The 27671-nt window shown below is 40.0% G+C and overlaps 1 protein-coding gene across 1 annotated transcript; it reads left to right on the forward strand.

Annotated features, from left to right (window-relative positions):
• Nucleotides 1-11794: 11794 nt before the first annotated feature.
• LOC306972769 (purine nucleoside phosphorylase-like) lies at nucleotides 11795-26394 on the forward strand (the record flags this gene model as incomplete). The annotated part of the gene is made up of 6 exons (XM_079569475.1): nucleotides 11795-11931; nucleotides 14085-14254; nucleotides 16740-16843; nucleotides 18694-18869; nucleotides 23961-24151; nucleotides 26174-26394. Exons 1-6 carry the CDS (start codon nucleotides 11912-11914, stop codon nucleotides 26392-26394), a joined length of 882 nt encoding a protein of 293 aa, XP_079425601.1. The 5' UTR covers nucleotides 11795-11911.
• Nucleotides 26395-27671: the final 1277 nt, after the last annotated feature.

The raw sequence follows: 27671 nt of genomic DNA on the forward strand, positions 1-27671 counted from the left end.
CCCAGGCCTATATAATAGCAAAAGAGGACAGAATGCATTTGGTTTAGGCGGGTGGTAAGAGGTTAACCATAGATTAGTAATGGCCTCTGGCACCGCACGCAGGCGTAGCAGTAAGCGCTCGTGCTTCACAGCTAGAAGCCACCAAAAAAGGAGCCTTCAGAGTTTCCTCCAGGTACTCCGATTTCCTCCATTAAAAACATGTACAATGTACAATAGGCCAGGATGAATGAGAGTGTGTGGCTACAATACAGCACAGCAAAAAAAGTATATAAGAAGTAGGACAATGTACCGCATATTATGAGAAACATGTGTAAGTAAGAGTGACACGCCTGTGTCCAATAATGATTTGAAGAGGAGCAAAAAAGTTTCAGATGTTTAAGCTTCAGCAGCAAATGCTACACACGTCTTTCACTCTCTCACTGTCTATGGGTTTAACGTTAATGCAGCAACGACTGAAAAACAACAGATGCTACTACAGACTTCAAAATACACAACATAAATTTGCTCTTAATTGGTACTGAAAAGAGGCGCGTTTCATCATCCAATCATCAGGAAATACAGCACTAAAGGTTTGTCCTTTCTCTCTTTAACTTCTTAAGGCCCACCTGATCCGAACACATTTTCTACAGTTTGGCTTTACCCAAATCTAAAAGCTTCTTGAAAAAAAGTGGCAAAATCGTGACAAAAATGAAAGGAAAAGAAGGATGGAAACACAACAAAAATGACAAATATGAGATAAAAAGCCACAAGAAGTGACAAAAAAATATGAAAAAATGACAACAATGCAACAAAAAAACATGACCAAAAAAAAAGTGACAAAAATATGAAAGAGTGACAAGAATGGGTTGAAAACACAATAAAAAGAGCCATAAAAAAGCAACAAAAGAGTGACAAAAATCCGATGACAGCACGGCAACAACGCAAGGAAAAAAAATCAGTTTAGATCAGTTTTGTAGGTGGGGGGTAAGAGGTAAGAGGTAAGAGGTAAGAGGTTAAAAAAGGTTAAGTGCCACCTAGATTGATATCCGTGCTAATGGAACTAATATCTATCTGGGTCATTCAAAGGTTCATTATTTATTAGACGACTTCTAAAAGCAATGGCCACGTGCAACAAAAAAAATGCACAATAAGCAAATGGATTCTGGTGATAATGATAAACCAAAATAAGCGAGGCAACCCACATAAACCAATATTGTGGTGAGTATAGATGACCGTCACATGAGAGGCTGTTTGTTTGGACGATGACCAGACCTGTCACGTTAATGTCTGAGGATGACTGAACTCAAAGGAGGAAGTGGCCTCGGGTCCTCGGGTCCTCGGGCCCCCGTGTTCTCGGGATGTTGTTTTGTCTCGTTTTGGGGAGAACTCTCTCACAGACGGAGCTGAATACTGAGCTGCTCCATGTGAACCTCGGGCTGAATCGAATGCGGGCACAAAATCAGCTCTGGCAACGGCCGTTTTCACTGAGTCATGTTTGTCCCTTTGAAAGAAATGTGACGCAACGCACGGGTTTCGACGTGGAAAGAGTGTCAATCAGATGAAATCAGATAAAACAAGTATAGATGTGGGTGTCGCACAGACGATGTGGTCGAGGCTGCTGCTCATACATCTACACAGTGCGTCCTCTTCACTTTTTCCACATTTGCTTTTGCTCAAACCTTATTCCAAAATGTATTATTTATTTTGTCTGAGAGACGAGGAGAGGTGAGGGAAAAGCGAGGGGAAGTCAGGGCCACTTTTCTGAACTTTGTTTTCTTCAGAAATGACAAAGATTAGAATGAAATGAGCAACTTATCTTTTAAACAGGAAGAAGGTTGATTCATAATTTCTGAAGGAATGAAAGCTGCCTTAAATGTGTTTTTGAAATATTTTCCTCAGTAGGTGGAGCAGTGAACTCTGCTCTGCTGCGTCAGAGCAGGTCGGTCAGATGTTTGTCAGTTCACCATCCTAGCGCTGGTGCTTCACAGCTAGAAGGTCCAGGGCTCGATTCCCACCAGGGACGGGGCCTTTCTGTGTGGAGTTTGCATGTTCTCCCTGTGTCTGCGCAGGTTTCCTCCGGGTACTCCGGTTTCCCCTGCCAAAAAAAACATGTACAATAGGCCAGGATGAATGTGAGTGTGTTTGAGAGTGCGCATGGGGGACGCCGGATGGAAATTAGCCCAATGCTACAACCCGGTGTGGCTTGTTTACATGCATGAGACCCATGTATGTTCATTAACCTCTTAACTCCCACCTGAACGGATCCCATTTTCTCCAGTTTGGCTTTACCCTAGTCGAAAAGCTTCTTGGGAAAAAAGCACCAAAACAGCCACAAAAAATGAGAAGAAAACAAGGATGTAAACGCAACCAAAAAATGACAAAAATTCAACAAAAAGTGACAAAAATTCAACAAAAATGTGACAAAAACTCAACCAAAATTCAACAAAAAATCAACAAAAATGTGACAAAAATTCAACAAAGATGTGACAAAAATTCAACAAAAATGTGACAAAAATTCAACAAAGATGTGACAAAAATTCAACAAAAATGTGACAAAAATTCAACAAAAATGTGACAAAAACTCAACAAAAATGTAAACAAAATTCAACAAAAATTCAACAAAAATGTGACAAAAACTCAACCAAAAAATGACAAAAATTCAACAAAAATGTGACAAAAACTCAACCAAAAAATGACAAAAATTCAACAAAGATGTGACAAAAACTCAACAAAAAATGACAAAAATTCAACAAAAATGTGACAAAAACATACAAAAGGTGACACAACACAGCAACAATGCAAGGAAAAAGATCAGTTTTGTGGGTCTTAGCTTTCAAATGAGGTGTCACGCAGCCAAAAGAGGACAGAATGCATATAAGAGGTTAAGTAAGAGACTGGTCAGTGCAGAGAGAAACAAACAAAATATGGGAAACTGAAACTTGCACAGACTAGACAATAAAGCTGAGACGCTGAGGTCAAACGTGCCTGTGTGGCCACATCAGCTGAGTCACATACAGTGTGTGAGGTTACAGTGACCGTCACAAGGTCAACGAGCATGTCAGCCGTACGAGACACGGGGCTATTTGTCATACGGAGCAGTCATTTGTCAAATTGCTTTTTATAGTCACACTAGAGGGCGCTGTATGCTGGTATTGATATATCATATATGTATTGGTATTCTTGGTATTGGAATTGTTGTTTTGCCTTTTCCCGAACTTTAAAGTCTGGGTTATTTTTCTTAGATTGTTAGTGCTATAAACGAAAGACACTGATCTGAAAGACAGAGACGTTTTAGAGCTAACATGTCGCCTACATTGTTCACTCTGGGTTATTTGTCACACGGACTGAAGGGTTATTTGTCACACGGGGTAAAAATGGTGAATGAGTGGTCGCATGGCGTTCACAGTGGTCTCTTGGACACTCCAGGATCAATTGTTTGGAAGGTTTTCACAGTCGACGGAGCCTCTCATCAGAAAACCGACAAAACAACAGAACCTGGAGCGATGTAAAGTAAAGGCACCATGCTGACCACTCATACAGACGCCTGGTCACTACAAGGCCAAATACGCACTTTTTATTAAGATAAGATAAGATAAGATAAGATAAGATAAGATAAGATAAGATAAGATAAGATAAGATAAGATAAGATAAGATAAGATAAGATAAGATAAGATAAGATAAGATAAGATAAGATAAGATAAGATAAGATAAGATAATCCTTCCCACATAAAAAGTTGCCTAATGCATCTTTAAAGGCACACTGCGTAACATTTTGGACTATACTGTACCACCAACACAAAACCTGCTCTCAATAACCAGCTCAACACAGAAAATGCTCTTTTTGCAGTGGATAATGACAGAATGGACCTGGATGAGGACCTAACCTGTTTAACTCTCAATTCTACTAACTAGTCGACATCTCCATGGAAACGAGCTGGAGACACACCCACTCCCGGTAAAGTTATAGTCATGTTTTAGCAGAGGTGAGCTGCTCAGAGCAAAAGCACATGTTTGTGTGAGGTATTTTTCAATGGTGAAAATATCTATCATAAAATGAATGCTTGTATTTCAATTTTGTTTATTGGGTGAAATCTTACGCCGTGTGGCTTCAACATAAAAAATTCTATTAAAAACAATAGTGACAAACCCACCCCAAGCCACGCACATGGGGCACATTGTTTTGTTGTGTTTGACGGTTAACCCCTTAACTCCCACCTGAACCGAGCACATTTTCTCCAGTTTGGCTTTACCCCAGTCCAAAAGCTTCTGGAAAAAAACTAGCAACAAAACTGAGACGAAAACAATGACGGAAATGTGACAAAAAAGTGATGAAAAATTGATGAAAAAGTGGCAAAAAAGTGGCAAAAATGTCACAAAAATGTCACAAAAATGTCATAAGAAATTGACAGAAATTGACAAAAATTGACGAAAAAATGACAAAAAATTGACCAGATTTGACCAAAAAAATGACAAAAATGTGATAAAAAATTGACAAAAAATGACAAAAAATGACAAAAATGTGACAAAAAAATGACAATAAAGTTACAAAAAAATGTCCAAAAAATGACAAAAATGTGACAAAAAATTTATGAAAAAGTGGCAAAAATGTCACAGAAATGTGACCAAAAAATGTCAAAAGTGTGACCAAAAACTGACAAAAATTTACAAAAATATGACAAAAAAATTACAAAAATGTGATAAAAAAAAATGATGAAAAAATGACAAAAATGTGACAAAAAATGACAATAAAATGACAAAAAAGTGAGTTGAATACCCAACAAAAAAATGATGAAAAAAAAATCTGATGACGTGAGGAAAAAGATCCTCTCGGTTCAGGCGGGAGTTAAAAGGTTAATAGAAAACAGGAAGTGAGGTCTACTTCAAGTCAAAGGTTCAAGAGTTTCATTTAATGCAAGTCTGACTCTTGTGGGATTTTCTGTTGATGAGCAGTGAACTCAAGACAAAAAAAATCTGATCTCCCTTTCCCTCATGTTATAAGAGTGCTTCCCAAAGTGAACCACTGGGGGGCCTCCAAGTGCACGAAAAATGGCTGTAAAACATTAGAAATTGGGCTCTCATAATTCTGTGTGATTTTGTCTTCTTCGCCTCTCATAGTTTTAAGAAGTGTTGCTTTCAGGCAGTTGGAGGCTTAGTGCTGACAATTTATGGCATTTATAGCTTTGTCAATTAACCTCTTAACCCCCACCTGAACCGAGCATATTTTCTCCAGTTTGGCTTTATCCAAATCTAAAAATCTTCTTGGAAAACTGGAGAAAATGTGCTTGGTTAAGGCGGGAATAAGCATTAATTTATTGATAGGCCATGAATAATATGTCTATTCATAATCCTAACCTAAAGCAGATTACTCATGTTTATTAATTCAACCTCAATATAAAGTTATACCCAAAATTCAAGTCCATGTATGATTAAATGATCACATTTGTATTTTAAAGTAAGACATAGAAATGAATGGATGAATGCTGAGTATAGATTTAAAGTTGTACATTTTAAACCTTAACTGAGCGTATTTTCTCCAGTATGGCTTTATCCAAATCTAAACAATACAAAAAAGTCACAAAAGAATGGCAAATAAAATGACAAAAAACAATCATAAAATCCGATGAAAAAGCAACAAAAGTGCCACAAAAAGTAACAAACGCAACCAAAAAGTGTCAAAAAAAAAAAAGTGTCAAAAAAGGGTGATGGTCACTTTTGTAGGTCTTAGCTTTCAAATGAGGCGTTACACTGCAGCTCTCCAGTCGAGAAGCTTTTAGATTTGGGTAAAGCCGATGTGCAGAAAATGCGCTTGGTTTAGGGGCAAGAGTTTAACCTCTTCACTCCCGCCTGAACCGAGAGGATCTTTGGAGAAAATGTGCTCGGTTCAGGTGGGAGTTAAGGGGTTAAGGGGGGAAGAGCACTTTTACAACAGCAGGTGGCAGCAGAGGACAGGAGTGAAAGGCCCCGGAAGGCAAGATATTTGACTTTCTCTAATAGCCTGTTCTCTTTTCTGCAAATTCAGAAGAAGATTACATTGTTAAACTGTGACACAAACAGTTAAAAAAAATGGACATGTAAAAACTACTACACCCACTGTTAAATCAGAGAGTAACCCAGATATTTAACCCAGTGAAGTAAACGTGTGTAAAAGTTCTGTAATGGACACTTGTTTACTTCTATCAGAAAGATGTTTTTGAAAGCTCATAGTTTGGTTCGAAAAGCCATATACATACAGCACATGTGACGGCCATGAAGATGGAATGATGATTGGCTTCACAAACCAGTTTGAACCGGCCCAGAGCTATGCAGGTGAGGTTCTCTTTACATCAGCGATAAACGTCTGTACTTCTGTCTGCTGCTCGTCCAACAGAGACGAAAACATTTACCTTCTCGTGATGAGCAGTTGTTACGGCTTAAAAGCATCTCTCACAGAAAAACGTAAACTAGAAATAATGAGTGTCCTTCAAATGTGTGAATTCACCCCTGATTTGACTAATTTAACCTCTTAACTCCCTCCTGAACCAAAAGGATCGTTTTCCTCACGTTATCAGATTTATTTTCTACCTTTTTTTGTTGGGTAGTTACTCATTTTTGTAACTTTTTTTGTCATTTTTTGTCATTTTTTTAATCACATTTTTGTCACATTTTTGTCATTTTTTCGTCATTTTTTTTATCACATTTTTGTCCATTTTTGTCATTTTTTTGTCTATTTTTTATCAGATTTTTTTGGTAACATTTTGTCACATTTTTGTCGTTTTTTGTCACATTTTTGTCATTTTTTTCGTCGATTTTTTCTCAGATTTTTGTCATTTTCTTGTCACATTTTTGTCATTTTCCGTCAATTTTTTGTCAATTTCTTGTGACATTTTTGCCACTTTTTCATCAATTTTTCGTCACTTTTTTGTCAATGTTTTCTCGCTTTTTTGTCACATTTCCATCATTGTTTTCGTCTCAGTTTTGTTGCTTTTTTCACAGCTTTTTTCCAGAAGCTTTTGGACCCGGTTCTGTTCATTACTTTTATGGACAGAATTTCTCGGCGCAGTCAGGGGCCGGAGGGTGTCCGGTTTGGGAGCCTCAGAGTCTCATCTCTGCTGTTTGCAGATGATGTTGTTCTGTTGGCTTCAACAAACCAGGACCTTCAGCTGCACTGGGGCGGTTTGCAGCCGAGTGTGTAGCGGCCGGGATGAGGATCAGCACCTCCAAATCCGGGGCCATGGTTCTCCACCGGAAAAAGGTGGTTTCCCCTCTCCGGGTCGGTGGGGAGTCCTTACCTCAAGTGGAGGAGTTCAAGTATCTCGGGGTCTTGTTCACGAGTGAGGGACGGATGGAGCGTGAGATCGACAGACGGATCGGTGCAGCGTTAGCAGTGATGCGGTCGCTGTATCGGTCTGTCGTGGTGAAGAGGGAGCTGAGTCGGGGCAAAGCTCTCGATTTACCGATCGATCTACGTTCCCACCCTCACCTATGGTCATGAGATTTGGGTAATGACCGAAAGGACAAGATCGCGAATACAAGCGGCCGAAATGAGTTTCCTTCGCAGGGTGGCTGGGCGCACCCTCCGAGATCGGGTGAGGAGCTCAGTTACCCGGGAGGAGCTCGGAGTAGAGTCGCTGCTCCTTCCCGTCGAAAGGAGCAGCTGAGGTGGCTCGGGCATCTGTTCCGGATGCCTCCTGGTCGCCTCCCGCGGGAGGTGTTCCAGGCATGTCCTAGTGGGACAAGGCCTCGTGGAAGACCCAGGACACGGTGGTGGGACTATGTCTCCGAGCTGGCCTGGTGTCGCCTCGGGGTCCCCCCAGAACAGCTGGAGGAGGTGTGTGTGGATCGGGAAGTCTGGGCATCTCTGCTGAGACTGCTGCCCCCGCGACCCGGCCCCGGATAAAGCGGAAGAAAATGGATGGATGGATGGATGGATGGATGGATGGATGGCTTTTGGACTGGGGTAAAGCCAAACTGGAGAAAATATGCTCGGTTCAGGTGGGAGTTAAGGGGTTAAAGAAATCTTTGAATTATGAAAGTTTTTACACTTATAATATATAAATAGTAAATAAATAAAATATAAATAAATAATATAAAAGGATCTCATTGCGCCTTAAATGTACATAAAATTAATTCTGATTTACAACGGCTAATTTAATAGCCCGTTTCCCATCTGGAAATTCACTTCACAGTCATGGTGCTTATTTCAAGAAAAGTTGTTGTCTGGAAGTTTTGAATGGGTGTAAGATAAGGCTGAGCGATATTGACAAAAATTGCATTAATTTTTTAATCTTTCTCGATAATGATGTTGAAGTGATATTTTTGCAAATCATCAGAAAAATGCAAAAATGTGTTGGAAAACATCGTAGGTTACATCACTTTGTCGCACATTGTCCTGAACAGACACAAAAGAGCAGGAAAAAAAAACACTTTCCAATTTCTTCTCTTTCGTTTCCACATTATTATTATTTTCATTTTGCTATATATGTTTTTTTTTTTTCAAATTTTCTCTCTCTTCTTTTTCAGTATTTTCCCACCTTTTTTTTGACACTGGATAGACTCGATATTGCACATTTGCACATCTTCCAAAAAGGAATTTCAATATTATCTGTAGACAATATATTGCTCACCTCTAATGTAATGGCATCTGACTTAATCTGATGCAAATGAGTGCAGCTGAATGACAGAATAAAAACAACGTCCTAACAAATGCTTGGGTGAGTTCTAAGTCATAAAGGAGTTCTTAATCCATCATCTTTACTGGGTAGCTACACCTGAACAGTTTACATTCATTTATTTTAGTCCTGTTTTTATTTAACTATAACAGGAAAGTCTCTCCCTTTCATTTGAAGGAAAAGCCATTCAGGAAATAGTCCCAAACCTTCCCTCTGAGTTTAATGAAAATGCAGACTCTCCTTTTCCCCCTGAGCGGTTTGCAGAGTCGGACTGTGAAGGAGAGAGAATACCAACAACGTGTTACATAAGAAAGAACCGAGCCGCTGTGAGCTCAATCAAACAGGCTCAGCATTGTAATAGAGTGTCAACACAAAAATGTACCTCAGGGAACGCGTGAGTCCAAACATCCCTCCGTCTTTTTAACTAATATTCTACTGTGTGTTCATTGACACTGGGGAAGGTGCATCTATAGTATTTTGGTTATTTTGTGGTTTGGTTGGATAAATAAAGGGAAAACACGTACAACTTGGGCTTCTTCAGAGTCACCTATATTTTTAGACTTAACAAATTTCAACTAGCCTCAAAGTATATTTTCATTTATGCTTAAAGGGACTGTACAGAGTTTAAAAATGTTAAAACTATGTATTTTCCTCCCCCTACATGTTCCAGCCATGTCCTAATGTGTAGAATGAGCTCAGACCTGTTCACCACAACTGCCTCTATAATCCTGCACTGTCACTGAAAACATGCACAAGCTTAACCCCTTAACTCCCACCTGAACCTTTACCCCAGTCCAAAAGCTTCTGGAAAAAAGCTGTGAAAATAGCAACAAAACTGAGACGAAAAAAATTATTACAATTTACAATTACAAAAAAGTGAGAAAACATGATGAAAAATTGATGAAAAAGTGGCGAAAATGTCACAAAAATGTCACCAAAAAATGACAAAAGTGACAAAAAAAATGACAAAAAATGTGACAAAAAATGACAAAAATGTGATAAAAATGTGATAAAAATTAGACAAAAAAATGACAAAAATATGACAAAAAATGACCAAAAAATGACAAAAATGTGATAAAAATTTGACAAAAAAATGACAAAAAAATGACAAAAAATGACAAAAAAATGACAAAAATTTGATAAAAATTTGACCAAAAAATGACAAAAAAGTTACAAAAATGAGTTGAATGCCCAACAAAAAAATGATGGCGAAAAAAAAATCTGATGACGTGAGGAAAAAGATCCTCTCGGTTCAGGCGGTAGTTAAGAGGTTAATATAGAAGGTGCCGTTACACGTATGACCTGAGGTGGCAGTAGTGAGTATAAAATGGCCAACTTGCATCTAGCCACTGTCAAGAAAGTTAGGTTTGCTTCTATAGAGACATGGTTTACACTTGCACATGATTTTAAAACATACCTGGACCATGATTTAGTCCAGGTATGTTATAGGAAATCCTCTGAAACGATGCTCCGCCTCCTGGGTTTGTCCCTGTTTCAGAGCGTGGTGTCCTGCACTAGTCAGCTCCTCTAGTCTTTCCTCCTCCTGCAGCTCCCTCCATCCAACAACAGTCTTTCACCATCTTCTCCTCATTAGTCCCTTATTTGTTTCAGTGTTAATTTTGACAACATATTTTAATTTAGTTTTAGTCTTAGTCTTTTGACGAAAATGTAATTCGATTTTAGTCTAGTTTTAGTCAAAAAAATATCTTCAATTTTAGTCTAGTTTTAGTCGACTAAAATTGCAAGTAAATTTGGTCGACTAAATTTAAGACTAATTTAGTCGATTTTGCATTTATAATATTCATTATAATCATATTTAATCTTGTTGCTCTGCTTCATGGAGCTGCTCCACATGAACAAAGCTCAGAGCTGCTCCTTTGGCAGAGAATTTACATGATATGAGGCTCTTTCAGACTGTCAATAGAAGTTTGGATGATTTTAGTCTCTCCCTTTCATTTTTATTGAGTCTTATTTTAGTCGACTAAAATATCTAGACATTTTAGTCATAGTTTTAGTTTCATGAGAAACTTTTAATTTAGTTTTAGTCCAATTTTAGTCGGCAAAAATATCACTTTGACTAAGATTAAGACTAAATATTTTAGTCGACGAAATTAACACTGATTTGTTTCCTGTAGCTCCTCTTGTAACACCTCCACTGTGCTGCAGGTGTGGGGGCTCTCGGTGCCTCTTGAGTGTGAGAAAGAAAGAAATGTGTAGATTTCAAATGTCTTTAGCTCATTAGCTAGCTGTGTATTTACTTTTCAAAAGCTGTTTTCTTCAGGACCATTATGGACCTCTCTGCAGTAAAAAAAAAATAAAAAAAAATAAAAATCCACAGAACCCCACAAAAACACAGCAAAGATGTACAAAAGCATCCTGTCTGGAGCACAGAAACTACAAATGCAGTTCGCAGAAAAAGAGAAAAAACACAGCTGTACCAAGAGAGTGGAAGGTTGCTGTTTGCCTACACGTGGTAGTACTTTTACTTTTACTAGATATATTTCAAAAGACATACAGGGAATCAGGCACCCATCTGCATCAGCCTAAAATGAAAGAGAGGACTGGGAAAATAGGCGTCTCTACAGGCTTTATATGTTGTCCTTGAATGCCTTGTAGGTACTTGACCGAATATCGGCTGTGACTATAAAAAAAACAACATCCTTTCAATTTCCTCAATAAACTTTAATAACAGACTCATGAATCATCACCACATGCTGCCCTTGTCAGAGCGCTTCCTCTGCCTTCGTGCGGGAGTATTGCATCAGCACGCGCAGCAACACGACCACGTGGGGCTGCCCCGGCTCATGAATGAAGAGCCTGAAATGCTTTGGGGACCGCTCGGAAAATTCGCACTGTGTATCTCCAGGTATAATGGATTCGTCATTAAAACATGTACAATAGCGTCTCCTGGAACGGTCTATACAAGTCAAGTTACGCGCACTTTTCCGTGCTTGCTCATCGTTACACCGCGTTCTTTGTTTCTTTTTTTTACCCATTTCGTAAGCTAGACTCGGACACTTAACCCTTCTACGAATCCATCTCTGCCTTTTCCGGAGCGCCATTGAACGCAAACCCGCGTTGCCATGACACCGAGCGCATCACAGGCACCGCGCGCTAAACCGACCCCCGCGCACGGGCCAATGGGAGCGCGCGAGCCCGGTGACGCAGCGTGGGATGTGGCACCGGCAGAGCGACCGCGTCAAAAAACCTCTTCGCCATCCAGGAAAACCCAGAGGCGCATCCTGTATCCCGTACCTGACTGCGCTGTTACGCTACAACACGACATGGCAGACTACCTGGACGGGTGAGTGCCGCTTTTACGCGCGGTTTGGTTCAGAATAAACGCCACAATTCGTACATAGCGACGCATCTTTAGTGAATATGTAATCACTCGTGTCTGCGTTAAAAACATCTTTTGCTTTTTATCTTCCCCTTTAAGCCAGTATTCCATGTCGTCAATCAAGGTCGTATCAAAACGATTCCGCAAAAGACGATCGATTGTTTTAAAAGGCTGTACATTTCCGTGCGTAAAGGCAGTGCCATGCAGAAAGCGCGCGGTACTACGGTACAGGAGCGACACATTCGTATCCTTGTCGAAAATATGGCTTTATTGTTGAATGTTCAATTGTTATCGCTTTGGTGTCAAAAGATACAATGACGCGTTTGGACGTATTGACGCGTTTGTGGGAAACACCGCTAAAGCCTATATAATGTTGCGTTCTGCCTTAGCGACGCACCAATGGGCGTACACTTGTGCTTTTACGCAGCTATGGATGCTCTAATCCTAGAAGAAAGTTGTGTTTTAGCATTTATGTTTTTGCTCTTTCTCGTGTCCATCCATGATGCGCGTCTTTGCTTCCGTAATGCGCACAAACTGTAGGTAATTAGTTTACAATCAAGGTCATTACGCGTAATAAGACTTTTAAAATGACTCAATGCACTTAACTGGAAAATACAGATGAAATAACTGGGGACTTTATGGCGTGAAGCTGTGAGTCGGCGCGCGGAGGAAAGTCCCCCGTTTGGCAACAGAACAAGTCCTGCGTCCTGACGTCATTTCTGGAAACCCACTGACCTGTATGTGTGTGTGTGTGCGTGTGTGTGGTCTCGGTTTGAATGGATGGGGATGGAGTGACTTTTGGGGGGGCGGTCTGATAGGAACTCCACGTGGTAAATCTCCGCGTGGCTGTGACACGGAGCACGTAGGACCAGGGGATGGGGGATTTAAAGCGCGCCCTCAGCATCTGAACTAAAGGCTGTTGTTTGGGACTTAAGGTTTGTTTGCGTTGCCAGTGGTTGAATATAGAGGCTGGTAGTGGTACAAAGGCATAGTATGTGCTGATGCCCCTCTTTCGGATGGGGTTAACAGCCGATATTCTAGCTGTATGGTGTTTTTTGGATGAGAATTCACAAATTACCCTCTCATTTTGGCAACGTCTGTATTCATCCATCCACACCAAATCCGAGCATCATAATGGAAGTCATTCTCCCCACTCCTGTGGCAAGCGCTGTTGGCAGAATATTGAGATTTTTAAAGCTTCCAAGTCCTTGGTGATCTTGGTTCTTTATCAAAACCATCTATTTTCTCAGATTTACGCTGTGTTTATGATGGCGCTAAATGATGACTTTCAATAATAAGCCAGATCAAATACAGCAAGAGGCACAGCACTACTATGGTCTCTACTTTTTTACACCTACTTGAGTTTTAAAGGAATGTTTCAGAGGGGTTATGTGTGTGATGTCATAGCATCGCAACAGAAAATTGAGTCACTATGTCTGCAATGTTGTTCTTAGATTTGTGACTCAATTTGAGGTTCCATTTAAATTGAGAGGAAATAGAACGGACACCTACTACTACACCCACCTCTGAGCTTTAGTACTTATTGCCTTGTGCTGTGAATTTTTAACTTGGGGATACCACAAGTTTAACACAAAACTCAAAGACATTTCTTGGTATATTTCAAGCCTTTTAAACATCAAAGCTGTTCACCGTAAATAGGAATTTGCCTCAGTGGTATTTCTTTACTCAGTGTTGCCAAATGGAGCAGATTGTCGTCGCTGTAGTGATGAACATTCGTAAAACCCCACGTTACACAAGGCGGTGGAATGTGTCATGTCCGTGTGCATCCGCTCACCTGCGACTGACTCATGTTATAGCAGGGCTCCTCTCTCCCAGGCGACAGCGAACGCAGCAGGAAGTGCCGCGCGTTTATTGTGGCGACATTTCCGCCAAAACGGGAAACCACACCTCCAACTCTCCATTCATTCACTCACACATGACACATGCGCTGAAACGGATGAATGGGGAACACAACAAAGCCAGAGAGATTAAGTTGAGACTAGTCAAGCTGGATAATGAGGCGGGACAAAGGACAGGCTCAAATACTGTACTTTTATCCAACGTATCTTGTCTATTGTCTAACCCTAACCCTCGCTCCCTCTCTCTCTCGTCTCCAGTGTGAGTTATGAGTTGTGCCGGACGACCGCGGACTGGCTGATGGCGCAGACCCAGGTCCGGCCCGTGGTGGGGATCGTCTGCGGGTCGGGTCTGGGGGGTCTGGCCGAAATGATCAAGGACCCTGAGATCTTCAAATACGCCGACATCCCCAACTTCCCCAAAAGCACAGGTTTGTAAACTGTCCCAATGCACTCGGCTGAGCGGGACTGTAAATGTTTATTATGGTTGTGTTTACATTCAGCAGCCCATAAAGACTGCGGTTAACGAAATAATTAGTTTGTACGTGTTACAGGACTGGTAAAATGGAAAATACTTCAGATAAGTACTCTTGACCATGAATCTAGGTCTAGATGTGTAAATAGGTCCCCGGGAGGACAGTCCAAAATGGCCTAAAATCTCTATCACGATAACGATATAATTGACAACGGACAAAAACTTCAAAATTTCAGCCTCATTACGCCGTCAGGGAAGATTAATGCAAATACATGTCTTTCTTTTTTAGCACCGTACTAACAAATATGATCTACTGCACCTGCCCCAGCGTCCAGCACAGTCAGTGTTAATGCTGCGCTGATGGAGCTGAGCGCAACACAAATGACATTGTGTCCGCAGCAATATATAACATAACAACGTTATCAAAAAACGATATCGTGATAACAATATGCGATACGATACAGCCCACCCCAAGTCCCCGAGTGCAGCTTTGTAGTTATCCACTTGTCGTGAAGCAAAGGTTTAAAGGAACAGGCCACCATTTTTCCATACTGAGATATGTTCTTACCTGAGCTTAGACGAGTTGATGCGTAACTGTCTGGTCTTCATATGTGCGCTCAGTCACGCAAAAAGACCAAAGATGTTGTTAGCATTTGGCCTCTCCCAGCATATTCCTATGGCTCCAAATGGGGGTGAAGTTAGAAGTGACCAAGCTCTTCCAGGGGCACAAAGACCAGACAGGTGTGTATCAGAATTTCCTTCACCTGAATGAAGGAAAGACTGAGTACATCCTGTTCACCCCGGACTCACCTCACAGTTCCCCCAGTTTTGGTCCTCCTACACCTCAGTTTGCTCCCGCCATCCGGGTGTTATTTTTGACAGCGGTATGATCTTTGACAAGCAGATAGGTGCAGTTGTGAAAGCGAGCTTTTACCAGTTAAGGCTCCTCAGTAAGATAAAGTCTTTCTTGTCCCAAGCTGACCTTGAAAAGGCCATCCATGCCATCATCAGCTCGAGGATAGACTACTGTAACGCCGTCTACACTGGACTTAACCAATCACTCCTCAATCGACTTCAACTGGTACAAAACGCAGCAGCTCGTCTCCTCTCCAACACCTCCAGACGCTCACACATCAGCCCAGTCCTCCGCTCTCTCCACTGGCTCCCGATGGCGTTTAGGGTGGAGTTTAAGGTCCTGATGTTTGTGTTCAAGGCCATCAATGGTCTGGCCCCGGCCTACCTCGCCGAATTAGTAACGGTCTACGAACCAGCAAGAACTCTGCGCTCCTCTGAACACACCTCCCTCGTTCCCCAAGTTCAAATACAAAACGTTTGGAGGCCGGTCATTTGCTGTGGAACGCACTTCCGGTACAGCTTCGAAACATCACAGAGCTGAGTGTTTTTAAATCACAGTTGAAGACACATCTTTTCAGAAAAGCTTTCGATACTTAGCCACCGACTCGACTGCTGTTTTTATGTGTTTTTGTATTTATTGTTGTCTACTGTGATTCTTGTTTTTATCCTGGAAAGCGCTCTGGGCACCTTCTGGTTGTTGTTGGGCGCTATACAAATAAAATTTGATTGATTGATTGATTGATATCGACTTGTCTAAGCTCAGGTAAGAACATATCTCAGTATTGGAAATGGTGGCCTGTTCCTTTAAGCATGGGCAGGGGTGTAGCACCAAATTCTGGGTCCTAGGTACAAACAATTCTGATGGAAATCCCCCATTGCGTTGCCATTGGCAGGCACCATGTATCAATGGTAGCGTAACACAAAGAGTTACCATTCTGTCTAGCAACAGCCTATTTCACCCTGGTTGTCTTCAGTTGTTAAATCAATTATAAGGAAATGTAGAAAGTGCAATACGCCCCCAGCCTCCAAACCCAAATTGTCGGGCAGGTGAATTTGCCCTGATCACGAAATTAGTTAATAGATATAACTAGTAAATCACGAGAGCCATGTCTCTTTCCTGCTCTCTGTGCCTACAATGCAGTCCGACACCAATGGATTTTTTTTCATTGGGTTGGTTGTTTTGACCGGGCATCAGTGGGAAAAAGATAAATCAGTGCCTATGTGTCAGGTGGAGGCCGTTCTCAGCCGCCCTGTGCTCATGTCAACTGGAAAAATGAGGACTGACGATGAATAATGTTCACACTAAAAGGATAAGCCATGATCACAAAGACGTTTTCAGGCTTCACACGTTTAGATTTCCAAAAGTTGCCAGGACCTCATCTAAACCCGAGATGTTCTACTTTGAAATAAGTCGATCTAGGCCTGAAAGAACAGCTTTGTATCAAAACTTTACTCTGAATGAAGTCCTTGGCGACTGTGTAGATTTTTGCAGCCGCTCTCACATTCCCCCCGGTCACACAAACGGCGCCTGTGTCTCTCACTCCGGTCTCTGAACTCACTCGTCGTGTGTTTGTGTGTGTTTCCAGTGCACGGTCACGCGGGACGCCTGGTCTTCGGGATGCTCAAAGGAAAGCCGTGCGTGTGCATGCAGGGACGCTTCCATCTCTACGAGGGATACGCCATTCAGAAGGTAAAGAGTTCAACAAGAAAAAACGCTTTATTAACTGAACACAGTCAGCTTTTGGGGCTGTGTTGGGATTCTGTTATGCAAGAGTTGGGCCAGACACTGTTATAATGGATCAGCCTCAATCCACAAGTAGGGGGCGCTGTTCTGTTATGGTATTGGTCATTAGAGAAGATTTCATGCCAATGGAATCAATGTCTTTCCTTTGCTTTCAATTCATTTCCACATGTGAATGCAGAGAATGGGAATTTAGTTTCTCTTGATTCATTGCACAAAACAAAAGTTAACAGAGCAACATGAAATACATATGCAGCAGAGGGAGGGAGAGGGAGAGTTCAGCTGCCTGAAAGCCAAGTTAACAAGGGCGGGTAGTACGCAGTTCATGTACTTAAGAACCCTAACCCTTTGTGAAGTAAGTGTTCATTTGCCAGTAGCTTTTTCATGCAGTCTTTTTACTTTTACTTGAGTAGTATTAACCTCTTACCACCCGCCTAAACCAAATGCATTCTGTCCTCTTTTGGCTGTGTTGCACCTCATTTGAAAGCTAAGACCCACAAAACTGACCTTTTTCCTCGCGTTGTTGCTGTGTTGTGTCACCTTTTGTATGTTTGTTTTTTTTGTCACATTTTTGTCACATTTTTGTCACATTTTTGTCACATTTTTGTCACATTTTTGTCACATTTTTGTTGAATTTTTGTCACATTTTTGTTGCATTTTTGTCACATTTTTGTCACATTTTTGTTGAATTTTTGTCACATTTTTGTTGCATTTTTGTCACATTTTTGTCACATTTTTGTCACATTTTTGTCACATTTTTGTCACATTTTTGTCGCATTTTTGTTGCATTTTTGTTGCATTTTTGTCACATTTTTGTTGCATTTTTGTTGCATTTTTGTTGCATTTTTGTTAAATTTTTGTTGCATTTTTGTTGAATTTTTGTCACATTTTTGTTGCATTTTTGTCACATTTTTTTTGCATTTTTGTTGAATTTTTGTCACATTTTTGTTGAATTTTTGTCACATTTTTGTCACATTTTTGTCGCATTTTTGTCGCATTTTTGTCGCATTTTTGTCGCATTTTTGTCGCATTTTTGTCACTCTTTGGTTGAGTTTTTGTCACATTTCTGGTGCTTTTTCCCCAAGAATCTTTTTGATTAGAGTAAAGCCAAACTGCAGATAATGGAATCCGTTCAGGTGGGAGTTAAGAGGTTAATATTAAGTATCTGCACAAATCTTAATTTTGACACGTGAAATAGATTTATTTTATATTTTGTCTTTTGATTTTATGATATTTTCACACATTCAGTTTCACGTTGTTTCATGTTTTGTTTCTCATCATTTTTGTCAGTAGTGAAATAAACGATGAGACTTTTACTCTTGATTCAGACTTTTACAATCAAACTGTTACTCATTGTTCACGTAAAACTTCCTCCAGTACATCAGATGAACAAAGACTCATTGAGTCGAAACGCGTCGGCAATGCTGTAAATAAAGTCTAGTGCCTCAGCCGATCCTCTTTGGCTTTATAGTTTGCTTGAAGAGCATCTAATTTGGAAGTTTATTTGATATTTTTTGCATTTACTATCCTAGTACGAGGATCCAGCGAGCACTCTGCCTCTCCTCTTTTTTACTCGTACTTGAGTAATTTGTTGGGCCACTAATTTTTACTTCTATTTGAGTAAAATTATACTTGAGTAAATATTTTTGGCTACTCTTCAGAGGCGATTTTAGAGTTTCAACTTGAGGGTGCAGGGGAGGGGGTTCTCCCTTAGAAAATTTGACCGAACATGCTACTCTTCCCACCTCTGCCCCAAAAGTTGTATGGATTTTTCTTATATTTGTTCCTCACCTGCACAGATCACTCTGCCGATGCGCGTGTTCAAGCTGATGGGCGTGCAGACCATGATCATGACCAACGCGGCCGGAGGTCTGAACCAGGACTTCAAAGTGGGAGACGTGATGATCATCAAAGACCACATCAACATGCCGGGCTTCGCTGGAGCAAACCCTCTGTGTGGACCCAACGAGGACAGGTCGGTCCCAGAGACTCGCCTCACGTCAGAACTGCAAGAACAAGTCCAGATATTAGTGATAACAATAGTTTTTAATAGATAATAGTTTTTTCATCACAAACAGAATCATGCTAATATGAAACTAAGTTAAGTTATTAGGACCATACGGAACGTTTGCTCTTTTTTAACCTCTTAACCCCCGCCATAACCAAGCACATTTTCCCTAGTTTGGCTTTACCCAAATCTTAAAGCTTCTTGACTGGAGTTCACAGCCTATAGGCCAGACTAACGCCTTTTTAGACCCTTCTTTGGTGTTTTTTTAATGCTTTTTTGGCCCTTTAATTGTTTTTTATTTATTTGATAGGGACAATGCATATTGATGAACAGTTGCACATGAGCACTGTAAATATGCCAGATTATAGCGGGGATGCTAGTTTCCATCTGTAGTCCCCAGGCAGGCAGCACATACACAATTTACAATTTACAATTAACATAATGTGACAAGGAGAGTTCTGGGAAATACCAAACTGGAGGAAAAACGTGCTCAGTGCAGGTTGGGAAGGTCAACCTGTGCCAAGTAGTTTCAGTGAGCGCCCTCTGCTAACAAGGGATAGTGTGACTCATTCAACATTCATGAAAGTCCCCATAAATAGTTTAAAAAGTTGTATAGAAGCACTTGATAGACCTTAAATGGGCTAGATGTAAGTTCACCATTTTATACTCACTACTGCCACCTCAGGTCATACGTGTAACTGCAGCTTCTATATTAAGCTCGTGCATGACGGCACTTTGGACCCAAAAGTGACAGTGCAGGATTTTAGAGGCAGTTGTGGTGAATCAGTCTGGGCTCATTCTACACCTTAGGACATGGCTGGCAAGGCAAGGCAAGGCAAGTTTATTTGTAGAGCACAATTCATACACAAGGCAATTCAAAGTGCTTCACAGTTGCATAAATACAAGAAAACAAATAGAATCAATAAAAACATCAACATAAAATTAATCAATTACAGTTAAAGGCGAGAGTGCAGATAAAATACTTTCAGTCATATGCATCAGTAAAAAGAACTGTTTTCAGCCTGGATTTGAACATTGTCAGAGTTGAGGCCTGTCTCACATCCTCGTGAAGACTGTTCCAGATTTTAGCTGCATGAAACTGAAACGCAGCCTCACCGTGTTTATTATTGACTCTGGGAACCACCAGGAGGCCCCTCCCTGAGGTTCTCAGGGCCCGAGATGGTTCATACGGCTGTAACATGTCAGAGATGTACTTTGGTGCTAAACCATGAAAAGACTTGTAGACAAGCAGAGCTGTTTTAAAGTCTGGAACATGTAGGGGGAGGAAAATATTTAATTTGAACATTTTTAAACTCTGTATAGTCCCTTTAAAGCAGGTATCTCCAACCAGAAGCTCGCCAAACGCCTTCAGGTAGACTTTCTACATCTCTACACGCTTGATAAAAAGTTTGTTTTGAACTTGCTGAACACAATCAGTGAACAGTTGGTTCAATATAGTAAAGCACAAGGACTAAATTCAAGTCACTTTCTTTCAAATACCATCTTGGCAAGTAATTCTTCTGCGAAAACTCTCCCAAAGTTGCATTTTGCACGTTGTGTTGTGTAAAAGTCGCTCGCCTGGCAAACAAGGTTGGAGACCCCTGCCTTAAAGGGACAATACGCAGTTTAAAAATGTTCAAAATGTTCCTCCCCCTGCTTGTTCCAGCCATGTCCTAAGGTGTAGAATGAGCTCAGACCTACAGTATTCACCACAACGGCCTCTAAAATCCTGCACTGTCACTCAAAAAGGTGATAAAGCTTTCCAACGAGGAATGTTCTCCGGCCTCAGCTGACCTGGTTCGTCTGTAACTCAAGTCCATTCAGCCACAATAGACTATTGTTTAGTGTCGGCTCCACCCAGGCCTCACAAAGCTCCGTCCCAACGCAGTCAGTGCAGCACAGAGCGGAGAAATGAGAGCTTTATCTGCAGTCCGTGAATCAGGAAGTGCATAATAAGTGTTACAAGCCTTTAGGTAAACATGGAAGATAAACTTAACTTTCTCGACTTGAAGTGAAGGCAAACTCAACCTTCAGATCTTCTAATATCACTGATACAAAGGACGACAAAGCTGTGAATGTTATGGTCCAAGAAAAATTACCTTTAAACAGAAAATAAAAGTTTAATCGAAGTTCCCATTGTTTTTGCAGCTTGAGCGGTCGTGCGTGCTTTTAAGCTGAGAAAATATCCCACTACCCGCAGGATTGATTAACCTCTTAACTCCCGCCTGAACCGAGAGGATCTTTTTCCTCACGTCATCAAATTTTTTTTTTCATCACTTTTTTTGTTGGGTAGTCAAATCATTTTTGTAACTTTTTTGTCTTTTTTTTTTTTGTAATTTTTTGTTGATTTTTTTATCACATTTTTGGTCATTTTTTGTCAGATTTTTGTCGTTTTTTTTATCACATTTTAGTCATTTTTTTGGTCATTTTTTGTCAGATTTTTGTCATTTTTTGTCAGATTTTTATCAATTTTTTATCAAATTTTATCATATTTTTGTATTTTTTTTGCAACATTTTGTCACATTTTTGTCATTTTTTGTCACATTTTTGTCATTTTTTCGTCAATTTTTTAATCAATTTTTTGTCATTTTTTTGTCACATTTTTGCCATTTTTCGTCAATTTTTCGTCAATTTCTTGTGACATTTTTGCCACTTTTTCATCAATTTTTCGTCACTTTTTTGTCAATGTTTTCTCACTTTTTTGTCACATTTCCATCATTGTTTTCGTCTCAGTTTTGTTGCTATTTTCACAGCTTTTTTCCAGAACCTTTTGGACTGGGGTAAAGCCAAACTGGAGAAAATGTGCTCGGTTCAGGTGGGAGTTAAGGGGTTAATAGTTAACACCAATGGCCAAAACCCGGAACAGTGAAGCGGAGGATCACACTTTGCGAAGTGGCAGGTTTTTGGCAGGAGCCGAGTTGGTACAAAGACATTCATTCAGCGTTTCACCTCAAGGTCGACGGTGGATCCATTCTCGTGACTTTATAGTGAGACAAAGAGACTATAATTTATTACTGAGGTGGAGAGAGCAAGAAGTCCATGAGAGTAGAGTTTATTGTTCATATCTCTGTTGAATTACATACAGCAGGGGTAGGTAACGTCAGGCCCGGGGGCCAAATCCGACCCTCCAGCACAGCACCTCTGGCCCTGAAGATGATTTTGAGGAACATTATTACTAATCAGATAGTATTTTTAACATTATTAGAGTTAAATGGGAGAAAAAAAGGTAGAAATACTGTCAATACACCCAATGAGGTCATATATTATGTACAACACTGGCCTTTGAAGTGCACTGGAAAAAGAATAATCGTTTTAAGGAAGAAATGACATAAATCTACTTGAATTAACAGTTTAAATCTAAGCTTTGAGTAGATTTGTTCTGGTTTTAGACGAGATAAAACTTTAGTAGTAGTTATTCTCTTAATTTAGACAATTTTGTGTCATTTCAAGTGATAAACAATTATGTCTGATTTCAAGTGGGTTTTATTCTTGTTCCGTTGTTCCTATAGCATTTGTATCTTGGATTAGTTCAAACCGACTCAAATTCAACATAGAACTTTAATTCAAGCAATTTTAAGTCATTTATCTCATTTAAGATGGTCATTTTTGCAGTGTTGTGCTTTACTTTGGGCTAATAATCAGCGGCTTCGGCCCTCGGTGTATTTACAATAAAGAAAATCGTCCCTCCGACAAGAAAACATGCCGACCCCTGACATACAGTATCATCTTTCAATGTCAAAAAGGTGCTTTTGTTCTCAGTGAAAGGGATTTTAAACCACAGGATTGACAAATATGTGGACCTGATCCCTTAGAAACAGGGATCAGGTCCCTGTTTCTTAGCGACCCGATCCCTGGAGACGAGGTTCAACATATCGTCAAGATCCTAGCGTCCAAATTATGCTGAAAAGAAAAAAAGAAAACACTTCCTCATACTGTATAAAACACTTTGACAGAAGATTGAAATAAAAATCAACCAACTCCATTTGGCTAAAAGATCAGTAAAAGTAGATTTGCCAGGAGACTGATGCCATTTAGTTTTCGAACAGGGGCATGGCTGAGGAATTACATTTGAGGCAGTGTTTCTTGGCAGGCTTTAAAAGACATTCAAATGTTATTAAAGGGATATTTCAGGATTTTTGACATAGGGCCTCATTTTCCTAGTTATCCAGAGTGTTGCTGATTTCTGGAGATATTTCTTTTGCTATTCATGCAGTTCTTATATTTGAAGAGTTTCGTGGCGCTAGGCTAGTGCAAGGCTAGCGCATTTCTATGGTATCAGCTAGCCTGTATTAAAAACAGTGTGACCCGCTCCACAGTGCACCTGACTAACCATATAAATGTCTGTGTCGATAGAATAATTTGTCACATGAATGATCGCATTTTGAGGGACTATTTTCTAGCAGATCGCTCCGCCGCTGCGTAGCTTATACTAACACGAAGCTGCTGCTGCTCAAATATAAGTTATTTTAAATGCAAAATGGTTAAAATTACTCTATCGACACAGACATTTATATGGTTAGTCTGGTGTTATAAGTGATTTGCCTCAGGTGCTCTGTGGAGCGGGTCAGACTGTTTTTAATGCAGGCTACTAGCTACCATAGACATGCGCCAGCCTAGCACTAGCCTAGCACCACTAAACTCTTCAAATATAAGGACTAATTAAAAAAAAAGAAAAAATATCTCCAGAAATCAGCAACACTCTGGATAACTAGGAAATGAGGCCCTATGTCAAAAATTCTGAAATATCCCTTTTATCATTTGAAATCCTACCAATATTTGTGTACATTACTATTAATACATACATATATATGTGTAACCCCCCTGGACACACCATTATTTGAATCTCCCACTCAAAAATGCAAGCACAACTTACTGCTGTTGTGTCATTGAGCGAAACACTGGACCTCCACACTCTGCAGAAGGAATAAGAGAGCGAACCATTTCTTGCTTTAAAGGAAGTGTCTAGAAAAGGAAACACTCAAAGTTTCCGCCTCGGTGAAGTGTTTGCTGCCCCTTTGAGTTCACCTGTAAACGTGTCTTGACTCTTGTGTGTTGCAGGTTTGGGGTTCGATTCCCGTGCATGTCCGACGCGTACGACCGCGAGCTGCGGCGGCAGGCCCTGGCGGTGGGGGCGGAGCTGGGCTTCAGCGACTTCCTGAAGGAGGGCGTGTACTGTGTGCTCGGGGGGCCGTCCTTCGAAACCATCGCAGAGTGCCGCATGCTGCACCTCCTGGGAGCGGACGCCGTCGGTGAGAACGGACTTTTAACACAATAAAACACGCAAATAACTAACACCTAATTACATTCTCTATATATATCTCTATAACATTCATATTATATACATGTATATACAGTACAAATATTTGTCATCATCGTAATAAACCTCCAAAAAAAACTGGGACTTTCATGAGGTCTTTATGTACAGTATGGTTCTATCTTACTTTTCATACGGAAAAACCTTTTTGCTGCTTGATTCAAATAAACTTTTTTTTAAGATTATGTTCATCCGGCTAATACTGTTAAATGATGCCAGTACGGTTTCAGAAAAAAAAGGTTTAGATACTACTGGAATCGAAAGGTACAGCTATAATTTATTTTTATTTTTTTAAATGACTTTAGAGACCACGTTATGATGCCTGTTGGTCCAGAGACGGCACTAAAGAAAATGGCATGGTTGTTCCAGCTCAAATAAAACTCCCTTAACTCCCACCTGAACGGATCACATTTTCCTTGTTTGGCTTAACCCGAATGTAAGAGCTTCTTGGGGGGAAAAAAAACGTCAAAATAGCGACAAAAATAACATAACGAGGATGTAAAATGTAAAAAAAATTCTAAAAAGTGACATAAAACTGACATAAAACAGACATAAAACTGACAAAAACTGACATAAAACTGACCAAAAAGTGACAAAAACTGCCATAAAACTGGCATTAAAGTGACATAAAACTGACAAAAAACTGACAAACACTGACAAAAACTGACATAAAACTGACGAAAAACTTGACAAAAACTGCCCTAAAACTGGCATTAAAGTGACCAAAAACTGACAAAAAAAATGACCAAAAACTGACCAAAAACCGACATAAAAGTGACCAAAAACTGACTTAAAAGTGACCAAAAACTGACAAAAACTGCCATAAAACTGGCATTAAAGTGACATAAAACTGACCAAAAAGTGACAAAAACTGCCATAAAACTGGCATTAAAGTGACATAAAACTGACAAAAAACTGACAAACACTGACAAAAACTGACATAAAACTGACGAAAAACTTGACAAAAACTGCCATAAAACTGGCATTAAAGTGACATAAAACTGACAAAAAACTGACAAACACTGACAAAAACTGACATAAAACTGACGAAAAACTTGACAAAAACTGCCCTAAAACTGGCATTAAAGTGACCAAAAACTGACAAAAAAAATGACCAAAAACTGACCAAAAACCGACATAAAAGTGACCAAAAACTGACTTAAAAGTGACCAAAAACTGACAAAAACTGCCATAAAACTGCCATAAAACTGGCATTAAAGTGACATAAAACTGACCAAAAAGTGACAAAAACTGCCATAAAACTGGCATTAAAGTGACATAAAACTGACAAAAAACTGACAAACACTGACAAAAACTGACATAAAACTGACGAAAAACTTGACAAAAACTGCCCTAAAACTGGCATTAAAGTGACCAAAAACTGACATAAAAGTGACAAAAAACTGACAAAAAACTGACCAAAAAGTGACCAAAACTGACATAAAAGTGACCAAAAACTGAAGGGAAAAAAATGACCTAAAAGTGACATAAAAGTAACAAAAAGCTAAGAAAAAAAGAGACAAAAAAGTAACAAAAAAAGAGATTGAGAAAAGTGGAAAAAAAAAGGGACGGCATCAGCGTGAGGAAAAATATCAGTTTTGTGAGTCTTAGCTTTCAAATGAGACGCTCGACTGGCCTATAGCCACAGAGGAGAGAATGCATTCAGTTTAGGCGGGTGGTAAGAGGTTACAGGAAATAGTCTTTTATGGAATATATGTCCATTATTATTATTATTATATTAGAATCAAAAGTGAAGTATTGTTGAAGTATCGGTTTCGTAAATAGAGTGGGGATCTCATGTGTAATTTGTGCATTATTACTTACTGGGCCCTAATACTGTAAAACACACTATTTGAAATGGTAAATGATGTGCAGCATGTCCACACATACTTGGGTGCCATCTAAATGGTTAAAGCCCTGCCATAGCTCCTCATACCGACCCCCCCTCTGTCCTCAGGCATGAGCACGGTGCACGAGGTGATCGTGGCGCGTCACGCCGGGATGCGCTGCTTCGCGCTCTCGCTCATCAGTAACAAGTCCGTGATGGATTACGACTCGGAGGAGCGGGCGAACCACGAGGAGGTGCTGGAGACCGGGAGGCAGCGCGCCGTGCAGCTGGAGAAGCTGGTGTCCACTTTGGTGGGACGCATCGAGCAGTACCACAACCACTGCTGCTGAGGACACGGGACAGGCAGAATATACAGAATACAAAATGCACTGCTTTGAAACGCAAAATCGCCATAGAAACGCACTCCACGTTTTCCTCTTCTACTTGACAAACTTTTCATCTTACGTCCGACTGTCTTTAATCCCGATCCCGCTTCATTTGTAGATTTTTAACTCTGTACTGTTTACATATTTTATTTCTTAAATTAATAACTTAAAAATAATACCTGATATTGTTATGTAAGGTTTTAGTTTCTGTTACAGCTGATTTTTTTTGTATTGTAACTTAAAAGGGACATTAAAATGGACCAACCGGCTTGAAGTAGCACTAAAGAGGCATTTTTAGACTTTTAAATTTTGCACATGTTGTTTTTTGTATTTAACTCGATATATTTAAAGTACTTTTTGTTTTACTGTTGTGAGATTCTGCACGGGAACTGGACCAAAAAGTGACATTTCTCCAACAAAAAGCTGCAAAGTTGTGATTCTTACTGACGATGACTAATGTTACTGAGTACAAAGTGGTGTATGTTTTATAAATGGACCTTTCGCTGCGAAATTAAAGCTACTTGAAACTATGAATGAGTGGAATCAATGCTCCTGAGGAACATTTTCAGGATAATCGTTAATTGTGGGTTAAGATTTGCTTTTTTATATATTTTTGTATTCCACAGTACACACATCATTGATTTATTGAATTGAATTTACTGAATAAAGTCAGAGGTGTGTAAAGCCAACATATTTACTCAAGTAAGAGTAACATTGCTTAATTTTACTCAAGTAGAAGTAATAAAAAACTCCAAAAAGTAACATAAAGAGATATTTCAGGATTTTTGACATAGGGCCTCATTTCCCAGTTAGCCAGAGCATTGTTGATTTGAAGAGTTTAGTGATGCTAGGCTAGTGCATGTCTATGATAACTAGTAGCTGCATTAAAAACCTCTTCAAAATCATGGGGTCGTGTTCCAAATGTTGCCATATCTGATTTGTAGAAAGCTCCTTTGTGAATTCCACATGTTTAATACAGTGAACAAACGACTGTAGATCCGGTAGCATCTAGCAGATCACTCCGCCGCTGCGTAGCTTACAACCAGGAAGTCAAACATAAGTTATTTTAAATACAAAATTGTAATGTTTTTGTTTATATAGGTAGTCTGGTGTTATATTTGCCTCAGGTGCACTGTGCTTGGGTCAGACTGTTGTTAATGCAGGCTACTAGTTACCATAGACATGCGCTAGCCTAGCACTAGCCCAGCACTAGCCTAGCACTAGTCTAGCACTAGACTAGC

This window comes from Gobius niger, assembly GCF_951799975.1.
Source record: "Gobius niger genome assembly, chromosome: 13".
Lineage (NCBI taxonomy): Eukaryota > Metazoa > Chordata > Actinopteri > Gobiiformes > Gobiidae > Gobius > Gobius niger.